The sequence below is a fragment of the Conger conger genome, chromosome 12 (genome assembly GCF_963514075.1).
Source record: "Conger conger chromosome 12, fConCon1.1, whole genome shotgun sequence".
Taxonomy (NCBI): Eukaryota; Metazoa; Chordata; class Actinopteri; order Anguilliformes; family Congridae; genus Conger; species Conger conger.
In genome coordinates this window covers 18296608-18307752 of record NC_083771.1, presented here as the reverse complement: position 1 = coordinate 18307752, position 11145 = coordinate 18296608, and the positions used below count along the sequence as shown (strand labels likewise).

Here is an 11145-nt window from a genome sequence, read left to right as displayed (position 1 = left end):
ACAGAATGATTCGGGTTTGCTAAAAAAGTACACAAAAATTGGATTACAAAATCCTTATCCCATTTTTCAGGATCAGCATCACAGCTTCTGATATTGAATCCTATCTGGTTACTGAAATCCTATACAAATTTAAAAAAAAAATATTGGGCCCAGGGAGCTCTGAATGGTGGCCATTTTGTCTTGCTTACAGTGCAAAGTCCAATGGGGCCTGAGTTTGAGTGAGGCAATCTTAATTCACATTCCACTCTCCACCCAAAGGGAGAGATAAAAGCCTCTTAGTGGTAGTCACGTGTCCTGGGAACTGTTATTAAATGATGTTTTTGCATATGAGGCCAACAGGGGAAAATATAATGATGAATCTGTGTTTTTGATGGCGCTCGTCCAGCTGTTGTCAGGTATGGCTGGCCAAACACAGGCCCGGTTATATAGGGCCTGTTTTGGGTGGCGACCATAACCTGGGCGTGGGAGAGCTCATTTGAATCCATCAGATTACTGTAGCATCCACCACACCCAGCTATCATTTTACTGACTCTGGAATCACTGGCTACAGTACACACACACACGCACACGCACATGCACATGCACACACACACACACACACGCACACACACACATTCTGATTTATAGCACAAATAAAAGACTTAAAGACTGAATTTTATATATTTTTAAAAGCTTGGACCGCAACTTTGGAAGGCCATTCTAAGCAGTATTAAGAAGGAAACGAATGTGGTTTTTACTGTAAATCTGAAGGAAAATATTTGTACAGAGATGAGCATTCATACTACCTATTACAGTTTTTATTGTTTTTTACAATGACTTTGGCACTCATTTCAGAACCTAGAGGTTTTTTCAAAACTGTAGACACAAAACAAAATGTACCTTCTTCCAAACTTTAAACACTTTTTTTCAGTTGCCTGAATACAATACATGTAAACCTAAAATAATTTGTTCGCTGAACCAAATCACTTGCTCACAATGACACAACTGAACATGGAGGTAAAATGCAATACACACATCTGTCTTTTCATTTCATTACAGTGCATCTAACTGTCAACTGCTTATCCAACTGCTCAAAATGATAAGTAACTGTAGCATTACTCCTCATGCATAGTTTATGGAAACTTTCCATGTTTACATCATGCATGTTTTAGGATAACACAATCTATTGACACCAATTTCATTTTGAAGATTAACCATTACTACTACATTATCTATGGATGTAACATTTGACAGTATTTTGGCAGGCCTTTTCCAATAATGACACCTACTTACTTACGTGAGGGAGAACATAAATTCAGATTTTCCCATGATTCCACTCTCTTCTACCATCTACTATTCCCTTTATTTAGAACCACAAAAAGAATGAAACTATGAAATGAAACTATCAGTATCTTTGTTTTGGTGATCTAAACAAATATTCCTGTAGTTTTTCATGATAAAACAGTTATTTTAAGCAATGATTCTGAAGTGCAAGCTTTATTCTTCGATATGAATGCACAATGCAAGGTTTTGAACAATCGTCAGGCCGTTTGTGCAACTTTGAGCACAAACTTTTGATATTTGCTCGAAAGTGGTTGTAAAAAAAACTTTAAGAGGCATATGGATTCTAAGGATTAGTAAACATGCCTTAGCTAGTTAAAAATTTATGCTTAGCTTTTCAGAGATTTGAAAGGACATTGTTGCAGCCAATCAAAAGATGCAAAAACCAGAGGGGATGCACCAAAAGAGAGTGACCTTTTATGAAGCTATCACAATGTGAAATCTGCACCCAGAACAAAATCAAGTTTCCTTCTCCACATTCAATAGCAATGGATTTTCTCATCACCTGAAATCGTCAGTGACTGAATCGTAGATTTCTAAAAGCGTTTGCCCACATTAGTGTAATTGTATCTCCTCATCACCCATTGTTGACACAAGTGATCATTGACTCGTGACCTGCAGAGTTTGTGAGTGGGATTAAAGGCCACAGGCCTGTACTCTTCTCTCAGAAACCCTGCTGTGGGGGAACGCAATGAATAATAAGCACACTGTTCCAACTTTTCTTTATGGGTGTGGCTTTGTTTATGTTTAGGGATACCAGGATGGCACTGTGGGATAGCACTTAAGTGGTAGGACTGATGACCAAAATGTTGCATCTTTGAATTCCAGTGGAGAAATGTATTGCATTTATATCCTTGGATGTACTTATCCTGAAATTTTCCCACCGTAAATTGACATGTCTGATAAGCAATGCACATCAGCCGGTATATAAACAACTGCTAAACAAACACAAGAATAAAAATACACATCTAGTTCTTAAGAATCCTGAATCCATGATTTGGAACATAAACTGACCAAGCAAAATTACATGGGACACCGAGAGAACACTTTTGTTCCCCACTCATTTCACAGAACATCCATTCTTGCCAAAATGATCAAATAATCTGCAATTTACTTTTTCGCAAGTTAAATCAGACCTCATTCATGGGGCAATAGAGAACTTATGCTCAATAAATAATATAAGAACTGGAGTAGCCTTCTCTGTGCCCAAATTAGGGATGGTAGAGTTGCAGTACATTCTAATCTAGAATACAGTGGATTGTTATTCAAATTAATTAAACCATGGCTTTAAATTCAGGTTGTCAATGGCTTGACTGTGTCCTTTGGGAACACAGTTAGCTGTTTGGTCTGGCACTGTTACTCATATAAATCAACCATTTATATTGTGCATTTATATTTCTCATACATTGTAAATAACTCTGTACATGAACATCTGCTAATGTAATGTAATATATGCACATTCATAAATTAATTGTATGTGCACACACACACACACACACACACACACACACACAGCCTTGAAATCTGTGAACAGATTGTGCAGTCATATGAGTTAATGATTAAGTGCTGTCATGTTTGGGGGCTGAAATGCATTTCAACAATAATATAACCTGGCACACACACTCACTGTGTTGCGTCACTGCATTTTGTTGCTAAGAAACAGGTCATCACCATGTTCAAAGTTGCATCTTTGGTATCCGTAGAGTGCTTGCAATAATTTCAGTTCTTATATGATCCATCTTCCACAGGGGACAGCACCAGGTGCCCCCCCCCTTGAGTTCTAAAGGGATAGGTCTTTTTCTGTGTTCTAAAGGGATAGTTCTTTTTCTGGGGTTCTAAAGGGATAGTTCTTTTTCAGAGGTTTTAAAGGGATAGTTCTATTTCAGAGGTAATTCAGAGGTCACAGGAAGAGTGCTGTAGAATGGTCATGAGTGAGACACCTCGCTGCGGAAAGATCAAAGTGCACCTAATCGTATATGTTGATTAGTATGTTTTACTAAATGAAACATAAAGAAAATATATGTATTATTATGGGATTATGGCCCCTTTTGTATATAGTGCCTTATTAGAAAGGAATGGGAATATCATACTGTATAACATGTACGTTTCCTCTGATCTCAATATAAAATTCAATTGTGAAGTACCTTATATTTTAAATTCATGTGAGACCTTTATAGAACAGTTATATACACATCTGTATTTTATATTTTCTGTATACTCCATATGTGTTTCTTGTATGTTTTGCACATGGGTATCTATAAAAGGGGCCACAATCATGTAAGAATACATATATTTTCTCGATATTTCATTAGACTTTTGCATATGGGTTTAGTCTACAGTGTACACCAGAGCAGCTGGGCCCTTTCTTTCTGCCATTTCCAGGTATTTACAGGCCTTGAGATGTGGGCTCAGGTTAATGATTTAGCCATCTCAGATTAAAACAGGGGCTCAATGCCAGCTCTTATCATCGCACAGGCTGTTCCCTGCAGCTGAAATCTGCCGTTTGTCATTAATTACACACCTTTCTGCTGTTTAACGAGAGTGCATGTTGGTATATTTGATTCGTTTCAGGGAAACAGAAACACTGAATACACACAACACACACGTGCACACACGTTTCCAAGTATCTGGAGAAAAGATGACGCTGATGTTTTTGTGTGGACAAAATGGCTGAATTAGACTGATGGCAAAGAGCATTTGCTCCTAAAGATGTATGTGAGCTGACTGGAACACAGTTTACGAGCACAGCTGCTAATTGGGATGCATTGGTGTGCTCCTAAAGTTTTCAGATTAGGAGCACATGTGCTCCTTGGAAAAATGTTAGAATGGAGGCCCGTCTCCTCTTCTCCACCTCGACTGTCCTCTCTCCTCTCCTCTTCTCTCTCTCCTCATCTCCTATCCTTTCCTCTTCTCTCTTCCTCTCCTCTCCTCTCTCCTCATCTCCCATCCTTTCGTCTTCTCTCTCCTCCTCCCATCTCAGCACCTCCGAGCCTCTCTCCTCTGGGGCTCGAGTGCGGCACACTGGCGGCCCACGGAGACTATGCGCTGGACGGGCACCTCCAGGGTGCGGGGGGAGTCCCACCAGCTGTACTCCGGGGACAGCACGCAGGTGGGCCGGCGGTTGATCAGGTAGCGGTTCAGGTAGCCCTCCTCGTACTGAAGCGCGTGGAACCCTGCCTCGGAGTCCTGGAGGATGAGGTGGGTGCAGGTCAGCGCCATGGCGTAGACCTCCGCACACAGCCCGCCGTACAGCTCCGAGGTGTAGTAGAAGTCGCCCTCCCCCTCCTCCACGAAGGCCTGGGACACCTCCACCTTCTCGTAGGGGAAGGTGTACAGGGGCATCCCGCAGAATTCGGGGTGCAGGGTGGCCACCAGGTCCCCCAGGATCTCGGTGCCCACCGGGTTGACGAACTCCTGGTCCACGTCCATGCAGAAGATGTACTCCACCTCCTTCTGGATCCGGGTCTTGATGGCGTCGGCCAGGAGGGACATCCGCACGCGGGACAGCCGCCTCCACTCGGGCATCTCGCCCACGTGGACGGGCCTCAGCTCGCGCCCCTCGGGCATCTCCAGGTCCGGCACGGCGCGCAGGTTGTCCGTCAGGATGTAGTAGTAGACGTACTCGCCCAGCAGGAAGTGCCGCTCGGCCGACACCAGGAAGCGGAGCAGGTGCTGGGAGTAGCGGCCCACCACGAAGACCGCCAGGCCCACGCGGAAGGTCTGGTAGGCGTGGGCGTCCCTGCGGCGCTCCGAGGCCTGGCTGTCCCCCCACACCACCGGCGCCCGCCACGACGTCTCGTTCAGGAAGTAGGCCGACTCCTCCGCCCGTCCCGCCTCCCTGGGGCTGCCCCCCGCCCCTGACTGCACGCGGGCCGACGTGACGCCCGCCTTTCTGCCTCGCAGGAAGTCTGGAACACAACGCCAGTCAGGGGCGAGGTCACACACTCAAGGCTATGGTACATGACTGGCAGCCAAGATTGGTGGTTCAAGCCCCATGTGTAGCCATGATAAGATCTGCACAGCTGCTGGGCCCTTGAGCAAGACCCTTAACCCAGCATTGCTCTAGGGGGGGATTGTCCCCGGCTTAGTGTAATCAACTGTTGGTCACTTTGGATATTAGCATCATCTAAATGACAAATTGTTATTATAAAACATTTCAGTAGTTTTCACTCCAACCATATCATCAAATCATGATCCTCGAGGGCCGAGAACTGCTGGTTTTCCACCCTCCCTTTACCTGGGAGCCAGGTGTGAAAACTGCCTGGAACAAAAGCAGGCTTTGATTTTGAATCGAGGGTCAGATTTGATTAACCCTACCATAGAGGGTACCATAAAGAACTAATATGGGTTCCCCTATGGAAGCAATAAACCTTTTCTGAGGGTGCGTCACAGGCTCTATACAACCACCAGATACTCAGCTGCATTCCTTCCATCTTCTCTGCTTCTAAACTAGAGGAGGTTCTGGTCGGTACCATGAGAGTCAGGTACTATCTCACTGGCTGTACAGATTATCCTGCCACATTAGCGTACTTCTTGCCTTTTCATGAACCTTCATATAATCAGTGAGCACTTTATTAGGTATGTATTAAGTCGTATGCTGCTGTAGTCTATCCATGTACAGGTTTGATGTGTTGTGTGTTCAGAGATGCTCTTCTGCATGCGACTATTGTAATGTGTGGTTATTAACGCTGCTGTCGATCAGTCTGGCCCTTCTGAAATCTCTCATTAACAAGGCTTTTCTGCCCTGAGAACTGTTGCTCACTGGATGTTTTTTTGTTGCAAGGAAGAGGAATTATCTGCAAGCTCTAGAGACTGCTGTGTGTGAAAATCCCAAAAGATCAGCAGAGATACTCAAACCAGTCTGTCTGGCAGCAACATTCATTCCACGACCAAAGTCACTTAGATCACATTTCTTCCCGTGAGTATCAGGTGATTCAACAGAGTCTGTGCCAACACCCAACAGAGTCTGTGCCAGTACCCAATTTGCGACCTTGTTGCTGACTGCAAAAATGATGGAACAAGAAAGGACATGTTTAAATTATGCCACGAACATTTCAGCTGATTGTAGATGATATCAACCAAGACGTACAAATATGTATTGGCTTTCAGGTTGATGGCAGATGCTCTTTGGATAACAGTACAAACAAATGCAACTTGGCTGCATTTTTTGTACTTTTGTTTTTACTCCTTTTTGGATATGCTATTATAATAAAGTCTTAAAATAATGCCACATCATCTAGTGTGTCTTGGACCCGTGTTAACGTGATCCATAATTAATTTGTTGTTTGCTTCTGTAATGTCACTTGTTTGCTCAGTCATCATTTAAAATAATTTGCATGGCTGCTGGGATCCTTGTCCTGTTAAGGCAGTGTTTAATGCATAGACGGGCCTCATGGTCCTGTATCGAAACTGGAGCACATTCAGTTTCGACTCCAACTGCTTCAGCAGGTGTTATAGCAGGCACATGCATGTCCGGTTATGAAACTGTGCTTGAAGCGTCTTCCTCCGACTCACGTCTGTGCGAGAGAGCTGCAAATTGCAGTGTGAAATGACTGACATCACACACTTGGGATGAAATTAATGCTGCACTGATTTTAAAAAAGGAATCTAATTAAAACACAATTGGGCATTGCAAATTTGGGAAGGGGGGGGTGTCAAACAAATAATTAGCTGGACAGTTTAATAGTAGTTTAATTTAGCTGTAATATGCTCACCAAATGCATGCTGGGATATGATCCAGCACACCCCATGACCTTGACCAGGAATGACTGGTTTAGATGATGGATGTAATATGTGTGTTATTGGAAACATATCTGACCACTGCAGAGAATAACCTGAGCAGGTTGGCATAATGGGTTCTGCACATAGTCTGAATTTGACCAAACCCTTCACTCACAGATGAATCCAGCCAAGGCCAAGCAAGCAAGGAACAGACGTCTCCTGGTGACCCTCTCCAGCCCTGCAAAACAAGAAACACAAAGCTGAGGGCACAACAACCACCTCCCAAAACCTGCCATACCGTTGATATACACAAAGCTGAGGATACAACAACCACCTCCCAAAACCCGCTGTACTGTTGATATACACCAAGCTTTGGGTACAACAACCACCTCCCAAAACCCGCTGTACTGTTGATATACACCAAGCTGTGGGTACAACAACCACCTCCCAAAACCTGCTGTACTGTTGATATACACCAAGCTGTGGGTACAACAACCACCTCCCAAAACCCGCTGTACTGTTGATATACACAAAGCTGAGGATACAACAACCACCTCCCAAAACCCGCTGTACTGTTGATATACACCAAGCTGTGGGTACAAGAACCACCTCCCAAAACCCGCCGTATCGTTGATATACACATAGCTGTATGAACCACCATACAGTGAACATACAGTGCCGTGAACAAGTATTCCCCCCTTCCTGATTTCCTCTATTATTGCATATTTGTCAAAATGTAATATTAGACAAAGGGGACCTGATTAAACACAAAACACATTTTTAAAATGATTATTTAATGACAAAAAATAATCCAACACTGGTGATGGATAACACTGCCATCGGGGTAATATTGCAATGATATTTTCTATAATTTGATACCAGTCTTTCACTGTGGTGGAATTCTAGCCCTCTGAAGCAGAGCTGCTTTCACCGCATTGGCTGGCTTCAGATCCTGCCACATCTCTACTGGGTTCAAGTCAGGACTTTGACCCCCCCCCCCCCCCTTTTATTAGGTTTTGTACCTGTGGAGTTACAGTAGAACCTGTTTTGTTTTAACTGTGAAATCAGCTACCAGTTCAGATCCAAGAAACCAGGTGAGGTGACATAACCTGTGTTAACAGGCCAATCAGATCCTGAGAAAGCGTGGAAATCAGGGTGGTATTACATTATTCTGGCTAGGTCATGGGCCGGTGACAGAACAGGCCTGTGGTGAACATTTTTGCGCTGAAAATTTGGTGAAGTGCAATCCATGCATTCAGGTGAAAGCCTGACTATATCTGGTTGAAAAGTGAAAAGTAAAACCTGGTCTATATATTGGGGTTTAACCTAGTCTGTTTATGTCCAAAGTCAAACTAGATTCCCTCCCCTCTAGATGTCTAGATTCCATTTTTTGCTTACGGGGGCTTGTCTGCATGCAACAGGGTCATAGACATGAATTATTCTGCTGGAGGGGAACGAAATGTTACAACCAAATGAGCAGCATGCAAAGAGGATTTTCAGCTCCTTCAACTCCTGTTTAACACTCAGTGCAGCCATCCGGGATAATCGTATTCCAAATCCCCTATGAGACGACGGAAAACTGTTGATATAAACTGCAAACGGCGAGCTATAAAAACAACATTAAATCTCACAGTTAGCATTCGGCAGCAGTGTTTCACATTAAAGCTCGCAGTTAGCATTCAGCAGCAGTGTTTCACATTACAGCTGTGGACACCGTGAGCTTTTCTTTTCATTTTTTTTTGCAAAAAGAATTGCACTGCAGTTGGCAAAGATCCGTCATTCCAGCCTGCAGTCGTGGCTGCAATGTGTAGGAAGAAAGAAAGCTAAAAATGCAATGAAAAGAAAACAGTCAAATAATAGTGACTGACTTAGTGTCGGTAGCTTTGCTGGAGAGTGGAGTTGGAGCACAGACAGTGTGTCTGTACTTCTGTAAGGGGGGGGGGGTTAAGGGGTTGGGCTAGAAAGGAAGTCGATGAGCTCTGCTGCAAAAAGAGAGAGACAGAGAGAGAGATAGACAGAATGAGGGAGAGAGAGTGAGAGACAGAGAGAGATGGAGAGAGGGATAGACAGAGAGAGAGGGAGAGAGACAGTGAGAGACAGAGGGGGGGTAAAAAGAGAGACAGAGTCGTACTGACCTGAGGTGGAGCTTAGGAAGCGGGCCATATTGTTTTGCTCAGGCTTGCCGACTTTTCTGCCTGAAAATATTTTCTCTTACCTCCCCCTTTTTCAGTATCTTTCTCACTCTTTCTCTCTTTCTCTCTGGTTCTTCTGTTTCTGTGTTCCTGCTTCCTTTCCCGTTATCTCCGTCCTTCACTCACACGTTTCACTCTGTCTTTCTTTTTTCAGTCCTTCTCTTCCTACTCCCTCCTTTTCCGTTATCCTCCCTTTGCTCCCTCTACATCTGTCTCTCCCTCGCTCTCTCTCTCCCTCTCTCCGTCTCTCCCTCTCTCCCTCTCGCTCTATGTCTCCCCACAGCTGTGGAATTCGAGCCTGACAGCGGGGCCTTGCAGTTTGGTGCAGCAGCCAGATGTGGGAAGCCTGGAGGAGGGGAAGAGAGGAGAACAGAGGAGGAGAAGAAGAAGAAGAAGAAGAAGAAGAAGAAGAAGAAGATGAAAAAAGCCACATGTTTCACTGGCATAATAGCCAGGCATCCAGAAGGACAGGCCCGGGCAACGACAGCTCTCCCAGACCTTTACATTCTTCCTCTGCAGGTCTGTTAAGAAGTTATGGCGTGTGACAACGCTGCATGTTTGGCTAAAATGCCCTGAGGTTAGCCTCGCTCGCAATGGTTAGCTGGGGCTGAGAAGGATTATCAAACTGCCACTAACTTGTGACACTGCAAAAAAAAAAAATCATCACCACCGTATCAACAATTATATTTACACTAAAAATCTTATTTCTATTACATTTTGTTCGCTAAAAAAGACAAAACTATTGCCACTGAGGAGACACAGTTTTACTCATTTCCAGATTTGCTAATGGGGTACAATAATTTTACTCGCAAGCAAACAGTAGCAAACTTAAAACAACTTAATATTGAGTTGAAAATAATAAGATTTGAAGTCTCATGACAAGACTAAGACACTTGTAAAGACAGACTTGTTTTGCAGTGTAACCGTGGAGATAGCTGAGGTGCTGTTGAATATAATGACTGCTAAACGTGGTTTCAGTTGTTCAGACTTGAAATACACCCCTGGGCATCTGCACGTGCCAGGACTGAGGATCTAAAGTCACCTGATGTATGAGCTGTTTTATGTATGCCACCACAAACAGAGGTTGGCTGGTAGGGCTATATCATTGTCTGGTTTAATGCCAACTTCTGCTAGTCATTCATTTATATTATTAATTAATTGTTAGTTTAATTAATACTGCTAATTAGCTGCTTTGGGTCAAGGACCGACACAAGTCTGCACCCAGATGTCCTCAAGTGTCCACAAAACTCTCTAAATACAAAACATATATTTTTGTCCAGCCACCTGAATGATCAGAAAAGCTTATTTTTATATTACAATTAGATTTTTTGATACAAAATATAAAGAAAATTAACTATCACACATGTTTTATTCACATACTGTATATGACAGTATGTCCAAAAAGCTCTCCAAATAACCAAACTGCATCATATTTAAAATGGAACTTTATTTCAAAATTAGGTTAACCAGAGCCCTGTTAGCAACCAATAGCCAGTACAATTGCAAGTTTATCTATAGCAAGTCCAAATCATGCAAATAAAGGTACAATAGGTCATTTCAGACCTCTGACGGTCAAGAGAGGAATTGCAGCAAAAAACACACTCAAACCACAACACTGTTTATCCCTCCCCCTTCTCTGTGAACACGCTGATGTTGAAATGCCATTGGCTGTGGCAATTAAAACCAATTTCAACTAACAAGCTTGAATTATTGTACAGCTATACAATGTTTTGGTACAGAGTGCCAGCCTGTCAACAACATATTTTGAAACCCGCATTTAAGGACTATAAACACTGGCAGAGGGTGAGTCAATATGCCAGTGAGCCTTTTTCAATGATAGGAAGGGATTTACAATGGTCTTGTAACAATGTTTTAACACAAAAATCTTACCTATTGTACGTTTCAGCAGGTC

General features: G+C 43.2%; 1 protein-coding gene across 1 annotated transcript; it reads right to left on the bottom strand.

Moving 5' to 3' along the window:
• Nucleotides 1-825: 825 nt before the first annotated feature.
• On the bottom strand, nt 826-9447 carry LOC133142522 (globoside alpha-1,3-N-acetylgalactosaminyltransferase 1-like). The gene is made up of 3 exons (XM_061263790.1): nt 9177-9447; nt 7217-7279; nt 826-5228 (listed from the first exon to the last, which is right to left on the bottom strand). Exons 1-3 carry the CDS (start codon nt 9202-9204, stop codon nt 4297-4299), a joined length of 1023 nt encoding a protein of 340 aa, XP_061119774.1. The 5' UTR covers nt 9205-9447; the 3' UTR covers nt 826-4296.
• Between the last annotated feature and the right edge of the window lie 1698 nt (nt 9448-11145).

Coding starts and splice junctions, on each gene's coding strand:
- LOC133142522 (XM_061263790.1), bottom strand. CDS start 9,204: ATGGCCCGCTTCCTAAGCTCCACCTCAG. Junction 7,280..9,176: donor CTTCCTAAGCTCCACCTCAG/GTCAGTACGACT, acceptor CTTGTTTTGCAG/GGCTGGAGAGGGTCACCAGG. Junction 5,229..7,216: donor GGCCTTGGCTGGATTCATCT/GTGAGTGAAGGG, acceptor GTTGTGTTCCAG/ACTTCCTGCGAGGCAGAAAG.